Consider the following 19,154-nt stretch of genomic DNA (forward strand, 5'->3'; position numbering starts at 1 on the left):
GACCACTACAAAGATTGCATCAGAAAAGTTCATGGATCCCTGATGTTCAGTCCCCTCCTGCAGATAACCTGTCTTTGCCAAGGGATGACAAACTAAAAGTGCTGAGGCTGAAGAGAACAAACTGTACACCTCAGCTAAAGTAATACCTTCTCGAAATTAAATTGGAGTGTTATTTGGTAACTTTGCTACAAACGGCATGACTGCTGATGTTATTGTGTGTTTCATTATGTTTTCAAGACAACGTTTCTTTTCTCTTTTTTTTTCCTAAGAATTGCAAGTGAAGTGAGTGTCAGTGCCTGCAGTAGCATTACAAAGTAAAAGATTATTTATCGGGAATTAAAACAATGTTAGGGTGTGCGATTTTAAAGATAGAATTTGGTTAATAGAACTGTTTTATCTTTGTTGCTGTTTTTTAAGGTTTGCAAGCAAAGCGTTTTTCTTAGTACTACTTTCTTAGTACTTTGCACTCTTTAGAAATAAAGGGAAGAACATATTTAATTTTTGCTTAAACAAAACAAAAGAACATTTACGCGTTACTTCATCCATCTTGCATTCATTTTAAGACATTTTAATTAGTTGTTCCCCACATTCAATCCTGCCTTACTGGCTTGCATTTTATCTTCATTTTATTAATTCACTTTACATATTTTTCTATTGTTCATTAAGCAGCTCTGTCCAAGAAGCTTTCACAGTCTTTCTTTTCCAAAGATGATGGCATCGGTATTTAAAGTCAGATCCTCTGTTACTTGTTCAGAATGTGGAGCCCAAACACAGGCTCACATCTGCCTTACTATTTCCACCACAGACTCAATTGGTCAAAATATTAGGCACTAACATGAACAATATCATGGGGCAGTGAGATGGCTCTGTGGCTAAGGATCTGCACCTGTGGCTGGGAGATTGCCAGTTCATATCCTGCGGCCCGCAGAGGAATCCTACTCCCTTGGGCCCCTGAGCAAGGCCATTAACCCCAGCTGCTCCAGGGGTGCTGTATAAACGGATGACCCTGCACTCTGACCCCAAGCTTCTCTCTCTGTCTGTGTGTCTCATGGAGGGCAAGCTGGGGTATGTGAAAAAAAAATCCTAATACAAGAAATTGCATATGGCCAATAAAGTGATCTTATCTTATCTAATATTTTGGATCTTAGCAAGCCGCAAGAACAGCTTGAAAGGAATGTGGATCATGTGCCACATGATTTGAAAGATCTGGAGCCCTATCCCATCTCTTTCTTATAACAGAATCGCCTTTACTTGAGTTTGTCATGAAGAGAGATTTTAACTGCTGGTTACTCCTACTGGTTGTAGTGGTTTACAGCACAGTTGTGATCAGGCGGGTTGTTCTGGCCAAGAGAAGTCATAGAAATCTGTCTCTTGCTTATTGAGCCAACCATACATTACCAGCCACTGAGAATTTCTATTCATTTGACAGGAGACTTCTAATATTCTCGCCTGTGAGTGTTAGAATTATCTGTCTTGAGACAAAAAAAATATTCAATAATGTCCTGTTTCTGTGCTATTGCATTGAACTCTTCGCACGACTAAGATCCAGATTAACTTAAAGCTTTATGTTACATGTCTCTTACGAACTCTTAGTCTGTTACCTGGTGCTATATTTCTGTATGCCCAGGGCTATTGGGTTCTCCTTAATGGAGAGACACCTGTGAGTTTGCAGTTGGTAGTGCAGTTAAAGTTTTCATTTAATCCAGGATTTAGAGAGTTACAGGCTCAGAATCCACTCTAAAAGAAGTGCAAATGTACACTGTATAAGAGGTAATTATTTTCATAATAATTTGAAATAACGGGAGTTTATTTTAAAACTGTGAATGTTATATGCATGCAAACAAAGAGAGGAGATTCCTGTCTCACGATGAACAAGGCTGTGATTTATTTCCTAAACATACGTACAGAATACAGGCTGAGGAGCTCAGGAAGCTCCCTTTCGGGCTGTCTAAGGTTCTCATTACCAGTTGCACCTGCACGCAATTATCTCCATCAGTTCAAGCTAATTACTTAATGATGCTAACAATGACAAAATCAGATCCTCTAGCTCTACTCCAGTGTTGATAGCAAGAGGGGTTTATTTTGTCGGTGCTGAAAAGGCAGATTTTGTAATGCAGTGGTATGTCTTTTGCAGGTCTGGTCTAATGGAAAATTGTGCCCTTTATGATCATGTTTTTATTTTTTCCCCACTATCCACCGCCACTGGTGAGTGGACAAGAGCTGGGGGTATTGTCCTTATTTCAAGGATCTGAAATATGTTAACTCTAGCTCTCCTTTGTGAGATTTTGGGCAAAAGACATGCTCAAGTTTTAAACCGAAACGGAAGCAGCTCTCTTGCAAGTTTTATTCACACTTGTGCTCTCCTTACCCATGCCCCTCATTTGGACATGTAGTCTTAACCTTTATGTCCATTGTTGCTCGGATGCAGATACATTTCGCACCTGAACTTGTTTCATTTAAGGTTTACAGTTTTTTTCATTTAACAGTAGAGAGTGCATTTATCATCCTGAAGAGCACAGGGTAGACTCGACCATGGTGCTCTACACAGTCACTTTCCAGAGTGGCATTCCATCACCCACCTAATTTGTGGTCCCATTCTTTTTACGTGTACCTACAGTATCTTGGCATCATCCATAAAATGTCTTCTGCGAGATTTTGCCAATTCTCGAATATTGCCTCCTTCCTTAAGAAATTCTACCAACAGAAGGACATTATTTTTACATGCTTCAGAAGTGTTTTTTCCTATTTTAGTGTGATCAGTAAACTTGAGTAGTCTGCTAGCAAGTCAGATGACAGAAGCTAGACAGAGAAGTGGCACTAATCATATCACCCCCAGTCTGAGCATTCACAACTTTTCTGTTTTCAGTGTTTTTTATCCATTGATTAGTTCTTAGTCCAAATACATACTGTATGTTACCTTGGATGACTATAGCCTTCAATTGAAGAATGAAAGATTAATGTGGAATTTTTACCAGGCCAATGTGGAAATTAGCCACAGCCAATATGAGAAATAAACAAAAGAATCGTATGACAGTGTTTGTTTTCCTGAATCATCATATTCTCTATTAAACCTAAATGCAACACAGGCATCAGCTCTCAAAGTATGAAATCTGGAAAATGTAAGAAATAAAATTAGGATTAGAGACTACAAAACTGTGCCTTACCCTGCAGAAATAAAATTCTCTGACCTTGTTTCCAGTTTTAACTCTACATAATTGTGTGAAACCCCAAATAACTAATTTTAATGTGGATTTGAAAAAAGAAGAATGTCTGTCTTCCCTTTAAAAGTTAATATAAAATCAATTTCTAAATTAGAGTATACATTTGCAGGATGCATCAGGTTAAGAAAAATATCTATCTTCATATTTATTTCTTATGTATAAAGAATATTGTAACATTTATATTTTTATTTACTTGTGTTAATTTGTCTTGTTAGTGGATGAAAAATTTACATTTATATATTTTCAAATATGATTATGGATGATTAGAGATTTACATACAGTATCAACTACATTTTCAGGCAATTAAATTTCACATTAGTAAAAAAAATGGAAGGACCAGACTTTCCATAATGAAAATTGTATTAGTTAAAAACCTTATTATAGTAAATAACCAATGAAATGGCAGTATTCTGCAGAAATTGAAATAAAATCTGAAATTGTAAAAATGTTTTTTTTCTGAGAATTTTTCTGCCTGTTTGGAGATTAAGTTTTATTTTTATTTTTAAGGTTTATCTTGGGACCCTGTTAGACTTAACTTCGTTACGTATGAGACCTATTAAAATAAAATGATTATCTGTACATTAAAATCAATGCACTAAACCCTTCAAAGCGACTGACTGAGTGGTTACGTCTGTTAATAGATTGTCCTGTGCGAATGGTGTGTATTTCTTTCAGAGTTCATAGGCCTTATAGAACGCTTATGTCCCATTATGGTCTCAACAGCAGTTTATGCCCTAATAAATCAGGGGAGCTTTGCAGAGAAGCTCCTGACAGTAATGAATCCTTCTGTTGGCATTTCCACTTCACAGACACGAATAACGAAGCAAAGCTACCCCATCTGGCTGCTCTGTAAGAGTCGAGTTGCAGCGGGGGGAGCGTGCCTCCCCAGGCATGACAAAGGTCATTGCGTGTGGCCGCCATGAGCAATAGCAGCCCGAGCTGTGAATGACAGTGCAGAATGAAGCCGTTTATGAGCTTTCATCATTGTAATTACCTTTATTACTCGCGCTGTCAGGTCCTTGTTTTTGTGTGTTTCTTTTCTTCTTCCTCAGAATGTTTGCTAACAATGATTTCCGGCAGAATTCAACCCTAACCTTTCCCCTCCTTGTCCCAGACAACAAAAATTGATATTGCCTGCAGGTTCTAAAGATTATGTAAATGTGGCTTGTGGTACTGTATTGCAGTATTTCTTCTTTTGCTTTTGAATCTTGCCATTTTGTAAATTGTAAATAGTTTACTTCATGATGTGTCCTTTTGACACACTATATGTTAAATAATTTGTCATACTGAGAGTTATCGTTTTAAGTATGGAGATGTGTCTTTCATTATGATACCATATGCAGGATCGAATGGGAGATGAAGTTTAAATTTCAATTTGTATTTTTAATGTCTTGCTGTCTTCACCTACAGCATACAGTATATAGTAAAAATGTGACAATAAAGAGCTAAACGAATGACTGACAATCCAAGGAGCTTGTTATGGCAAATTCAGGTTTATATTGCAAAAATTCCAAAATTGTTTTCTGCTGGTACTTGGACATTACAGATTTCAATGCCTTCTGTATGAAGTTTGCATGTTTTCTTCAAATTCATATGAGCTTTGTCTAAGGGTGGGTTTTTTTTTTCTCGCTTTCTAAATGTGGCTGAGCAACCTAGTGGCTCTAAATTGTCCCTGTGTGTATCAGATTGGAAACAGATGTACAGTACGTGTATTATACAAATGTAAGAGGTAATGCTGTCACCATCATTCATCCACTGGAATGGCTAGTAATATTTTATTTTAATTTTTTTTATTATTGTACGTGCAATAATAATACATTGTATTGTATAGAAGTTAGAAATTATTGGACTTCATTTTTGCTTGAAACAGTAAAGATGGTCATGAAGAGAGAGCACAATAAGTTAAATGACTCATGTATTACCCTGGGAAATGTTGAGGATATTTTGGAATACTGGATATAAAAAAAGCACCTAAACAGCTGTGCACCCTGAAGCACAATCCAGTCCAACATCTGGGTAACGCAGGACTGATTCTGGCAGCCCTGGTTCATTGACTCCCCAGTGCCAGGAAGGGCAGCTGGAACTGCTCAAGCTCTTCTTTAATTTTTGGGGGAAATTTTAGATGAAAATTGGGCAACACGAGTGTTCTAGAGATTCAGAGAGAAGCTGAACGTGGAGATCTGAAGCAATAGACCACCTTTCTCAGGAGAGTCCTAGGTTCTTAATAAGCTACTTATGAAAATTCTATTTTGTTTGCGATTTGAAGAGCCTAATTAAGAACCCTTAATTTCTATCAGAGAAGCAGAGAGATGATGAAGGTTAATAGTAAACCCCCAGAGCCTCTTTCATTTCATATTCATTTGCAGACAGAAATCAGGTAACAGTTTGGCGCTAATTAGCTCTGTCTATTAAATATTTATTCTGTCTCAGTTGAACTGCAGGGATATATACACATTTCGGGGCTGTTTACAATTGACAAATATAACACACGTTTCACTGATTCAATGTGGAAACTGTTATAAGAAGCAGCTTTTGAGGATCAAACTGACTACAGACCGCAGAGTTACATCGTAAGAACACTGTGCTGAAATTGCTGTATGTGATAAAGGATGTTGTTTTTCAATAGATTTGTAGACATATAATCATTGATACTGTAAGTCAGAGGAAATCTGTATTTTTTAACATTATGTATTTAACATTTACAGTATGGTGTGTCCTTTAACTCTTACAAAGATAATTTCAATAACAAAAATGAATGTGCTCTCTGAATGTGTGTTATTTACTGTATATGTAAAGCTAACTAACTCCATCTGGAACTAAACTGTGGGAGAATGATTTTGAATATCATTATGACTTCATTAGGTTTTTAAAGTAGAGATTCACGCAGCTGCCATGCTGAATTTGCAATATGAAGCTGATGTACTGTATGTTTCTCCCATAGATTTCTCCCTAATGTGAAGTACTGTACTAACAAAACATCTGTAGGTCCTCATATTGTACAGAATTGAAGAATGCCTACCAGAGAACATTAATCCCACTTACACAAGGATATTTCACACATGTCTAGGTATAAAAACAGGCTGTATTCTGTTCTCTAAAATGTTGGTCCCAGTCTTCAATTTTCTCACACAGGAATTACAAAGATTAGAAGATCTGGATTGATAATACCATATGATGATACTGCTCTCTCTTAAACTAAATTTACCTGATGACATACACTGTAGAACAACCTTTAAGGCTTTTTAGGAGAACTACCAGTTTGTTATTTATTGCATTGATAGCAATTCCTTTTCTTTAAACCTTAACACACTTTCTCCACTATCTGGTTGGATACCTTAGTTGCCCTTTTTTATTGGAGTGGTATTTCTTTATAGGAAGCTTCAGTGGATTATGTGTACTTTAAGATAGACTGTAAGCCATAGATCTCAGTGACTCATTTAATTCTCGTATGGTGTTTGTTAGGTGAAAAATCTTCACATTAAATCTATGGTAATTTATATTGCGGTTGTTTTCTTTAGAAAAATGTTCTGTAAGTGATAGTTACATGGAAAATATCCCCTTTCTGAAGTAAATTTCACTTCAAGCAACAAAGAGACCACAAGACATTATTTAATGCAAATTAGCATGAATAAAAAACTCACTTTTAAATTAAGCTCTTGGACATGTTGGCAAGATCTTATACTTGTACTGTTTGTTTATTTCCTGATGAACAAGCATGGTATATTTACACACTATACATCCATCATATTACCAAAATGCCGTGATAAATGATTCTTCAATACCCATTTATTCTTGTGTTACATACAGTGTGTAATAATTATGTATTTATTCTATAAAAAGAAATCTCACATTGAAATGTTTTCTCTTGTGTTATATACTGTATATGGCTTTACATTACATTAATACATTAATTTCTTCTAGCTTCATCAAAATTTTAAATATGCCGTTTTCTTAATTTGACGGATAGCAGAAGACGGATGTCAGAGAGTCGGGAAAAACTATTGTCATTTTCACTGAATATATCGGTGTCTGTAGTCAAACAAACGTCAGTTCTTTTATGCAAATCTAAGAAGTGTTTGTACAGTGTCACAATGTGGTAACTGGATTGGAACAAAGGAACTCTTCATAAAATAAGCAAGACAGTAATTAACCATTAGCAACAGCAGCAAACAAAATGTGGGAAAATGTGATCCTAGTGAATATAGGATTTTTGTTTCTGTAATAAATTGGAAGTTATCAAAACTGATTAAAATGACTGACATCTAATATCTGTTTCTACTTTTCAGGTCCGCATCTTCCCCTACTTAATTGGACGAGAATCTGCCTTTGCTGATAATCTTAAATGGATGGCTTGTGCCAATAAAGGTTTGTTTGCTCTTCAGTGGAATAAACTTCCCCCTCTGAGTCACTCTGTCATTCTGAGTTGGAGGAGATTCTGTGAAAAGCACCCAAAATAATCAGAGTCTGCCCTTTGCCTTAACCTGCAGACTAATACTGTTTAAAATAAGGAAATGCCATATTTTTTTCAGTAGGTCATTGCCAAGTCTCAGCACAACACCATATAAAATAAAAAAATCCAAACAATAAAATCAATCCAATTTTTTTTTTCTGTGACTTGAACAGATATCCAAATCCAGGTTTGCTTTGTGTCAGATTACAGGGCAGTTTATGTTCTGTAAGGCTCTATTCTCCAGTAAATTCCTGAATACAGTATTTCTGCTTCTTTATTTCTTTTCCTTTTCTAACAAGGATGTTTTCCTTTTTGGTCTGTGCTGCCCCACCTGAGGAGAGATAACAGCAGGCATCTGTCTATCTCTTACAGCTTTAGATCATGCAGGCAGTGAGAGTTATCACCACAGATGTGATTTTATATACTGACTCAAATTAGAGTGGCTGCTGTTTTTTTTTTAATAGAGCTTTCTAGCTCCAATACACTGAAATAGGTCTGGCCTTGGTCCCACATTTTGCCATGCAAGGCAACTTTAGGGTTAGCTTGTACACTGAGGATATTACAGTATTTAATTAAGCATGGTTAGGGCAATCCATTAGTGTGATTAGAATATACTGTAACTTCAGTGCACACAGAACATCAGAATATATTTCTAAAGAGATGAAAGTGTAAACATGAGTTTGGTTCAAATTTAAAGTGAACTTGTTCTGTTTTACTGATACTCATAATAATTCATTGCATTTATGGCGAGAGCCCTTCGCTTATATAGATACAGTATATCTATATAATACTAAAAAGTATTGAAATATAAAAAACAGCAGCTCATTAGGATTAGAAATCCTTTTATTTCATTCAGGTGTTCTACAGTACATGCTGCATAGTTACCGTTTGGTAACGAAAGCAATGATCAGAACTATAGTAATGATCAGTGCGTCGCAGGAAATGCCATTGTTTAGGGAGCACAGTGATAGGCCTGGAAAGCTGATCAGGGCTGGAGCTGAATAAATGCTCTGCAGTTTACGCTGTGGATGGGTAGGTCGCAGCACAGTGCTGTTGTGGAGGTCAATGGCCCTAAAATCAATTTTCCTTGCAGTGATTTTCCCCATGGATGCACAGCACTGATGGAGACAGTTTGCAGTGTTTCCAGCTGACTGGATTCTGGACAGGAAAGTCCTTGCTTGGAAAATGGATCACAGGAGAATTTGAACTAGCTCCTCTTTTTTTTTCTCCAGGAGCTTTTAAATAGCACTTTCTTCTTTTCTTCCCCTTTGAAAACAGTTAATAGAAAGGGCGGATGTGGTAGTCGAGCTGTTCTAAAATTATAATCTCCTTTTCTTCACAGAAAATGCCAAAAGGAAAATAAAAATTCAAACACACTGAGAGCTGACTGGTGGTTAAAATAACTTGGGAGGTCAGCCTAGTATTATTAATACTGTGCCTCTTAAAATAAACTGAAATTCCTCAAAGAAAAATTGATTTCCTACTGAAAAAAGCAAACAGATAATGAGATCATATTCTTTTTTATTTATAAGAGGAATTCCAGAGCACTGCTGTTTAGTGTTCATGTTTTACACTTCTGTGAAGAAGCAGCCAATATTTAGAAACAAAATGTAGATTAAGTCCGTACTGCTCAAGGGCAAAGTGTACATTAAAAGGAAATACATTTTTTTATAAAAACTACATAATGCATATAAACAATATGTTTTTTTTCTATCACAGGTTATTTTACTCAGATCTCCACCCTAGCAGACGTTCAAGAGAATGTGATGGAGTATCTTCATGTTCTAAGCAGACCCAAGGTTATTGACCAGGAGCATGACACCATTTGGACAGAAGCATACATTGACAGCACAGTGAGTGCTAACATTTCCTTTCTGGTGTAGAATAAGGTCAGCAGAATGCATAGTATTGGTTTCTGTAGTATGCAGAATGGTGTTTCTTTTGCATTTATATGATATCCTAAGTACATTACTGTATATAAGTACAGTTTAGTCAAGTTCAGTAGCTGGCAGGCTATATTTTTATTAAGTAATAATTTTAAGTTTCTTCTATGGACAATGACTAAGCCCAAATGCTTGTTATACTGTACACAGCACCACTGAAGTTGCAGAAAGGGCTAAAAATGTGCATTGCCCCAGCGTATTTTGTGTACATGGAAGCTAACAAGTAGCTAACAAGTCTTGCACGGAAAATAAATGTAAATGCCTCCACACAGTCCAAGTGGCTCATGCGAAATCTTAAGAGCTTATTTTATCATGGTTTAGGCTTTGTTTTCTTTTTTCAATTCAGCTCCTGTGTATACAGGAACATCTGCAGTGGCTTATCAGTGCAATGAGCAATTTCCCTTGGTTCCTTGAGAGATGTTAAACTACACTAATATACTGTACCAGAAACTGAATTAACCAAACATTGTGTTGAAAATGCTTTAGGAAGCAAAATAAAAGGTGTTGTCACTTACAAAGAAGACAGGGTGCCATCTGTATTGTGTGGCATGACTTAAACTGAGTATTTGGACCCCACTTTTGCAGCAGATGGGTTCATTAAATTTAATAGCCCCATGAGCATTTAGTAGCAGTGTAAGACGCATGTGAAACATACTGTGACACTACATGTTTCACCCCACAGTCATTATTACTCTGGCAAAGATTATAGATAGCTCCACTGCTTCGTCAGTGTTAGACATCTGAGTAACAGACTTGAAACTAAAATGTACACACTCCCTGAAGCCTAAAGGACAAATAGCTGAATGAAGAGAAGAAACATCCTATTATCCTTTACAAAATGGTTGTTGTTTTTTGCAAGTGCTGTGCTTTAAATTGCTTAAAACAAATCTGTTCACAGTGTCAGCCTGTATTTGTGATTGTCTGCATCTGAACTGTTCCCCTCAACTTCTTGTTCTTGTGCAGCTGTCTCGTGTGTCCTTGGGTGCAGGCTTATAGTGGGGTGTTCAAACATTGTAAGCTATCGTGTGTGTCCTGTTTTCCTTTCTTAAAGTTTTATAAACATGATTAGATATATTAAATATACAGTACAAGCACAGAAATCGTTATGTAATTAGTATATAATCATGTTTCCAATAATTAATATTACAACTTTCCTACAGCAACAAAAACATTGTTCTGTTTTACATTGTAACTAATATACCAGTTTTTGTACAGCTCTGTGTGGTAAATGCAAGACTTTACAATTCTTGGTAAAGTATAGGGTAGATTAGGCAAATTAGGCAAATAATCTAGTAATGCCACTGACATTTTTTAATGTTCCAAATAATGGTAGATTTAAAACTGGAACCTGTATTTATCCTTCTTTTTCATTTACCCATGGGAAATCAGTTCATACTAACAAACACAGACATTTGCAAAACTGGGAATTTAAAAGTTTGAGGTTTAAGATCTGCTGCTGAGATCATTAAAAACTCTATGCTCTAGGCTTAGGAAGTTCATTAACTCTTGTATTACTTTCCATAACACAAGTGCATGACTGGTAGAAATGGAAATGCTTTTGTTCTGTAGGTCTGAAATGCAAATGCATGTATCAGTAGAAGGATTCATTTTCCATCTTGTGTTGTTCCTGCATTTAAGAATGCAGTGGTGAGTCAGCTTGATTTAGGTTCTGTAAAACACTTCTGCTTTTTTCATATTTATGTTAAACATTGCTAAAACCTTTGAATACTGCCTGCTGTTGCATAGCTAATTATGAAGCGTTCTGTTTAGCTAATGATGCTAATAATGTCTCATTCAAAGAGCACAACTGATTGTCCTCAGCAGATTTTTTAAAATGCTGTCTGTGCTGTGTGCAGTCCATTTTAAGTACAACATGAGAGCCCTCTCTCTTGCAGTTTTCTAAAAAAAAAGATCCTAAGAGGGTGGACTTCGTCCGTTTCTTTTTGTACCATTCTCGTGCTAATGCTTAGCAGTGTCCATGGGTATGCAGGAAATTAAAACTGGCCTTTATGTTCCAGATTTTCCTCTGCATGTACTGTTATGGATTTGGCAGAGCTATGTTTTGCCTTTGGAAAAGGGAGATTCAGTTTTAATGTCACAGTACAGTATGTTTACTTCATTCAGATGTATCCCAGAACAGTTCTCAGTTTTTTTTTTCTATTTTCCAGGTAGTTCTAAATATTTAGAAATATTATTTTTCCTCTTTTCTGCCTTGAACACAACCTGCTCATGACAAGTAAAGGACTCTTTAAGAGCAAAGTGTTCAACGTGTTTTACTTTTTAATGTTTCTGCAACATATGCTATTAATATCTTATGGTGCAGGGATAATGATGTTTTGTTTAAAGAGCTGCCTGCACTTCATTAAAGATACAATTCACCAAACGTGTAAATAATGATCTCACCGGAAATAAAGTGTGGATGATGAATAAAGAAAAGAATTAACACTCAAATTCAGAAATACTGTATTTCTATGTATGAAACTTTATTTTTTATTTTAACCATTGCATAATTTGCTACTGGGCACAAGACTATCATTAAAAATTTGTATGCAGAATTTTTTTAAATCTGTGTTCAGTGAGAAATGTAGGCGAGCTAATGTTGCTGTGAACATCACAGTCAATAGGTGATAGATGTCGTATGTGCTGTAATTACATACTTTTCGGCTGAGCAGATACCAGTGTGTTTCTCCATATTCCCTATAGTACGTGCACAGGCATGTTAAGTAATTTCTATCATGTTATATACTGTATACATTCAGAAGTACATTTCTTTTTTTATTTTAGACCTAGAGAAAGCCATTGCCTTTACTCTAGCAAACTGACTGTATTTGAAAATGTACTAGTGTAGAGTTAACACATTAAACCATTTCACTCTCTAGCATGATGATACTGTGCTAATGTGGCCACTTCAAATAATGATGCTACGCAATGGAGTGATTCTGGAGCAAAGGACCAGGTGTCATGACCTCTGGATACAAAAACTGGTGCTGCATCTCCAGTAGGAGCAGCATTATTTGTTCTGTGTGTGTGATTGAACAATTATAAACCATGGGAAGGTCATGGAAGTCCCTCTCTTACTGGAACTTCATTGATTAGCTGCCTTGAAATTTTAGCTGCCTTCCCAAGTTAACCCCTATTGAAAAGCACTGCCAGCTGACTAACACCTTTGTTGTAGTGGTTTGTAGTGCTACTGTACTGTATGTTGTTGAACTCTGACTTCTACCCACCTTGGCATCTTTCAGATTCTTACCTATCCTTGCTTTTTTTCAGCTATAGTCCGCTTTCCCCTGTAACAGTGGAGAAATTTATTTTTAAATCAGATTTTAAGTAATCAGGATTTGCTTTTTTTTCTTAGTGAGTGCCAACAACAACAAAGACACGTATGAGACCTTTCATCGGTTCCGTGACAATGTTTTTTATAGTTCTGCAACACCCTCACTCTCTATTTTTTTTAAATAAGAGGAAATTGCTGTAATTATGGCAATTCAGTGGCTAGTAATTATGGCTAGTAATTAGTGAGCAGAAGTAGCTGTTCCTTAGAAGGGTTTTTGTAAATTTTAATAAACAACAAGAAGTCTCCCTTTATTAATTTTGATGTGTTTCTATTTCTATTATAGAATAAATCCAAAAATACAATTTCCATAATCCTGCATTCTTATGAAAGTGTAAAATGTCAAAAAGGCACGTCACATGCATTAGCTTTATGTTTTGTTCTTCAGCCTAATAGGCATACACATAATTTAATTGATTTAACTATTCGGTAATGCTGGGGTGGTTTTGTGTTTCCAAAGTGATTGCAGGTTGTTTTCTGTTGGTTTTAAAATGTAAGCAATTAATATTCCCATTATGGCACATTTAAAAATATTAATCATACAGTACATCACATCCTCTGATTAGTGAGGGTTAGCGGTTGCCATAGTTTCGTTAATTTTGTGTCTGGCTACTGCATTAAATCAGTCAGAACTCTACTGTACCAAGCTGATAAAACTGAAATCTAATTTAATGTAAATAAATGCCTTCTGTTTGCTTTCACTGTCATCTCTGCTTAAACAATAGTCAGGTTCTGTTCTGATTTGGCTGTGCTTGTTCTCCAACAACTCATTTGGGTGACAAAAAAATGTGTAAACTTTTTGTAACAGTCTGCTATGTACTGTTAAAGAAAGTTGGCATAGTACTTTTTTTTTATTTCTCCCAGTCTTCTCCGCTATGAAAAAAAAAGAGAAAGAGAAAGGTACTTTCTATTCAGGTTAAATTATAGATGATAATTATTTTTTGTTTTTTTAATTTTTGTTTTCCTTTTAGCTTCCCCAGGCCCAACAGGTAAACCCTTGATTCCGATTTTACTCCATTGTGTGTTCATGTCCCATGTGCTGTTTGGTGAGAGTCATGGTTACAACGTGCTCAGGCAGTGGTTAGAAACATCAGCTGCACTTCCAGTGCTCATTCTGTGATAAGCTGTCTGTTTGATATCCGTGTCAGTAGGGCTTTGTTTAAGCTGTTCACTTTAACATTCCACATTGTGAATGAAGTTTGATTTGCATCAAATAGTGACATTGCCATCCATCACTGCTTTAACTTGGAGTCTGGTGGCTTAATTGTTGTTTTGCTTATCTCCACCATCAAAGCTTACTGGTTTGGCTTATGTCTTCAAAAATATTGTGTCTTTGTGCTGCAGACTGGTATTGATAATGCTGAAGTTTCAGTCTCCTTTGAGACTCAGCGGTGTGAAAATATAGAATCATTTGTGTATTGCAACTCTTTAAAAAACGTTTTTTTATCAATTGACTTTAAAAACAGTTTCTTCAATATTACGTTTAGAATACTCCATTTGTTCTCTATTTACTCTACTTGTTATTGAAGAAGCTAGTCAATGCACAATCAGTAACATTAATCCACATAGTTTTTCTGAAATTTAACTTGTCCTGTCTGATTTGTAATTGCAATTGTTTATTTTGCTTTCCAGAAAAAAAAAATTCTAGAGTAGTTTTTGTAGTAATTCAAAGCAGACTTTTACTGCATTAGATTTTGTAAAAAAGGATTGCTATGCCAATGCAGGAAAAATAGAAAAAACTAATGTCTGAACAAGGAAACATTTTCATTTTTTATATGTAATAATAAAATGAGATGATTGTTGTTTTAAAATAAAGTAGTAAATGCAAGTTATAAAAATAATTTCTTTTTATACAAAATAAAATGGATTAGCCTGCAACAGCTACAAAAAGACAAACCTTATTTCAGGTTTAGTATGAAACAGAATTGTGTTCTGTGAAGCAATGATTGCTTCACAATCTAATTTAATTTCCTCTATGTACTGGATAAACACACCACCTACTGTATATTGGGAATAACAACAGTAACAATAGTAGTAAGTTCTGTCCATTTCACAGCACAAGAAAGCAGAACTATCATTACAGATTTCTAATTAGCAATAGTCTAGCAATACAAAGCTAGCTGGTTCTCCTGTTTGTTAATATTGTTTATTAATATTAGCAAACTTTACACAATGATATAGGTATAGAAGACAACACTTTCAGGGCTATGGTGTTTGTTTAAGATACTGTATAGACATGAATGATGAAATTATTAATATTGATTAAAATAATATAATTAATGCAATTTAATATAATTATACTAATTAGTTCTATCTGTTTGATGACAATAGAAAGTTGAACTACACACCCTTACTGAAATTGCAGGTGTTTGTGATATAAAGCCAGAAATAAAGATAAATCATGTCAGACATTTTTCCATCTCGCAACCATCAAAATTCAAGAGAAAAAAAATAAAGATAATAATTAGGAAAAATAATTGAAATTAAAAAACCTACAACACCCTGGTTCCATAAGTGTGCCTCCCCAACTAATACTTTGTGGAAGCACCTTTTGCATTTATTACAGCAGTAAGTCTTTGTGAATAAGCCTCTATCAACTTTGCACACCTGGACTTTGCAATTTTATCCCACTCTTCCTTGCAAAAACGTTCAAGCTCCTTCAAATAGCCAGGGGATCTCCTGTGCACAGCCCTCTTTAGGTCATTCCACAGGTTTTCTATGGGATTGAGGTCTGGGCTCTGACTGGACCATTCCAAGACTTTGATCTTCCTTTTCTGAAGCCATTTCTTGGTTGACTTGGATTTGTGCTTTGGATCGTTATCATTTTGGAAGGTGAAATTCCTCTTCATCTTCAGCTTTCTGACAGAGGCTAGCAGGTTTTGTGCCAAAATATCTTGATATATGGAGCTAGTCATTATCCCATCTATCTTGACTAGAGCCTCTGTCCCAGCTGAAGAGAAGCAGCCCCAAAGCATGATGCTGCCACCACCATGCTTCACAGTAGGTATGGTGTTCTTTGGATGATGAGCTGTGTTGTCTTTGTGCCAAAAATATCTTTTAGAATTGAGACCAAAAAGTTCAACCTTTGTCTCATCAGACCATAAGACATTTTCCCACATGGTGTGGGGTGATTGAATGTATTTTTCTACAAAATTTAGACAGGCTTGGATGTTCTTTTTTGTGAGAAATGGGTTCCGTCTTGCCACCCTACCCCATAGCCCAGCCATGTGCAGAATACGGGAGATTGTTGTCGCATGCAAGGAGTGACCAATACCTGCCAGAAATTCCTGCAGCTCCTTTAATGTTGCTGCAGACCTCTTGGTAGGCTTCCTGATAAAATTTCTCCTTGTCCTGTCATCAACTTTGGAGGGTCGTCCTGATCTTGGCAATGTCCCTGTGGTACCACATTTTCTCCACTTATTGATGATAGTCTTCACAGTGCTCCATGGTACATTCAATGCCTTTGATATTCTTTTATACCCCTCTCCTGATTGGTACCTTTCAACAATAGTAATAATAATAATTGCTTAATAATTGCTTACACTTATATAGCGCTTTTCTGGACACTCCACTCAAAGCGCTTTACAGGTAATGGGAACTCCCCTCCACCACCACCAATGTGCAGCATCCACCTGGATGATGCGACGGCAGCCATAGTGCGCCAGAACGCTCACCACACATCAGCTATTAGTGGGGAGGAGAGCAGAGTAATGAAGCCAATTCATAGATGGGGATTATTAGGAGGCCATGATTGGTAAGGGCCAATGGGAAACAGATATTTTGTCAGCTCCTTGTGTACCATGGTTATCCCAGTAGGATGCAACCACGAAAGTTTATAGGAAATCCTACAGGAACAGCTGATTTTTATTTGGGTTTAATCAAGATCATTTTCATTGATGGCAGGTGTATGCTACGTACCTTTCGACATGATTTTGAATGTGATTGGTTAACTCTGAACACAGCTACGGGTATATCAGCTTAGACAAGTGGACATATACAGTATATACTGTACAGTATATGGACATACAGTACACAGTGTATATATAGTTCAAGTAGGGAGCTGCGCCAGCATGCATTGGCTGCAAAAGAACAAGTAAAGGTTTATTCCATGGTTTTTTAAGAACAATCTAACTATGACTTTATATACATTAAGCAGATTTAGACACCCATTTAGGATGCTCTACTTTCGAGTACTGCAAAACAGAGTTAATTAATATTCCCATATTCATCATTTATAGTGACTGCTTGTTCTTACCTATCTGTCCTGCACAATGAACATGTACATAGTTTTCCCACATATCAGTCACCTGAACAAAATAATCTAAATAGCTGGAAATTCACTACTCTCCTACAGTATGTAACTACAGTTCTGCTGAAACTCTGAGCTATTCTAGAAGATCAAAACAAGAGTGCAGATTGTGAAAAGAGAGGATCTCCTTAAGAGCCTGAAATGTTTCAGTGATTACATCACTGTGCGGATTTGTCACCAGAGAATGTTCCTGACTTCTTTCTGGTATCCTTGAATTCCAGTAAGCGTAGATTTGTCCTTTAAGCCTGGTCCTTCCATATTTCAGCTGCTGAGAAGCATCGTTTATCATTCTCTGGCTCATTCTCTGGTTCATTTACTTTTGTCTTCTGAAGTGCTGGATAAATTGGCATTGATGGCGACAGAAAATGAAACTACCACAGGGCTGTCCGGTTCTTTGAAAGCTTTCTTGCCTCCTGTTCTTGCCTTTTAGTTTGAAATTTTTTTATATATTGTAATGTGCTGATATTATGTATACTGTATGTATGCGATTGTAGGCCTCTTGGAGGTCATGCCTTGTACAGTGCGTAGAAGAGCTCAAGCCTCTACAGTCCCATCAGTCCTGAAGTAGATCATTTGGGGAGGAGGTGCCCTGATAGTGATAACCTTGCTATTCGTCTTTGCAACCCAGATTCAAATATGGTTTATGGCATGACTGAAATTAGTGGGTGGTCTCATCTCAGTTCTCAGTGGGCGATGGGTTATGCCACAGTATCACCAAGTAGTTCATCACAATTTGATACAACTGCTGCTCCCTGCTTTGGAAGAGCTCAGAACTCACCGCAATGGTTTTTCAAGCTTTGGAGTAACGTTGACGGAAATGCATCATGACGACTCCCTCAGAGCCTGACACCATTGTGTCTTTTTTTACTGTACAGGCATCTCAGTTATAGATATAGTTATAGATATAGATGTAAGACTGATACTTTACCTTGTAGTTTCTCGTCGCCTTTATTAAAATATCTATTTACCTATGGAGACAAAAAGGCTTGTATAGAGATCGTGCTTCAGTGGGATTCACTTCTAATAAAAATTGAAATCAACAAAAAATAAGAATGATTCTGTAAACAAATCAGTAGTTTGCACTTGATTAATATCATCAAACACTCCAGGATAATACTGTATATGTTTTTTTTGCACAGCAGCTTTCAGAAAACTACAAATGCAGTTTATGGGTAAAAATGAAATTTTATGTGTACATTTTATCATGTGTGGCACGTGTTGTTTGTAGGAGACATACTTTCAACAATGTTTTGTCTGAATGAATGGCATGAAGTCAGTTTTGAGAAACATTTTTTCTCCTTTATTAGATGAGATTTTCAGAGTGTAAAATATTATTTATTCTTTGGACCTATTTCTCTTTTTCTTTTAAAAGTTGGGAGCTTTGCTGTATTCACTTATCAAAATATCAAAGATTGGACAAACCAGGGCTCATTAAAAACTAGGAGAATAATTTACATGTCTACTTTGTACATTTTTCATTTCATTGGTACAGTGCTTTGTACGGAATTTTACAGAATTTACTGTCTGTGAATTATTTTCAAATGATCAATATGCTTGATAAAAGTCTGTGGTGTGATAATTTATTATAGGCATTGGGTATCAAATTAATAAAATTTAAAGAGTTTATGTTTTCTGTTAATCTAATACATTACAAATATTTGAGAATCAAGTACTGTATCATGATATCTCAAATTGTCTCCTTGCTTATTAAAATATTTTTAATAGGATTTTATATTTTTTATAGTATCCCTTCAGGATTTTAAAAAATCACCCCTTTGGCATACACTATAGTGTATTAAAAAGAGACTGGTGTTTCAAGTAAAATAATATGTCCTGTGCATACATTTATTTTGACAGGCCATGACAGAATATTTGAAGATATTCTGGTGTACTTTCTTCT

The 19,154-nt window shown here is 36.1% G+C and overlaps 1 protein-coding gene across 1 annotated transcript in view; it reads left to right on the forward strand.

The window, feature by feature from the left end:
* LOC148835455 (voltage-dependent calcium channel subunit alpha-2/delta-3-like) overlaps positions 1–19,154 on the forward strand; it is a 194,756-nt gene that overhangs the window by 113,387 nt on the left and 62,215 nt on the right. Inside the window, exons 13-15 of the mRNA XM_088915809.1 lie at positions 7,508–7,586; positions 9,391–9,524; positions 13,917–13,934. Of these exons, the coding sequence (XP_088771935.1) occupies positions 7,508–7,586; positions 9,391–9,524; positions 13,917–13,934 (231 nt within the window). The remainder of the gene's footprint in view (positions 1–7,507; positions 7,587–9,390; positions 9,525–13,916; positions 13,935–19,154) is intronic.

The sequence above is a fragment of the Atractosteus spatula genome, chromosome 5 (genome assembly GCF_055471065.1).
Source record: "Atractosteus spatula isolate fAtrSpa1 chromosome 5, fAtrSpa1.hap1, whole genome shotgun sequence".
Taxonomy (NCBI): domain Eukaryota; kingdom Metazoa; phylum Chordata; class Actinopteri; order Semionotiformes; family Lepisosteidae; genus Atractosteus; species Atractosteus spatula.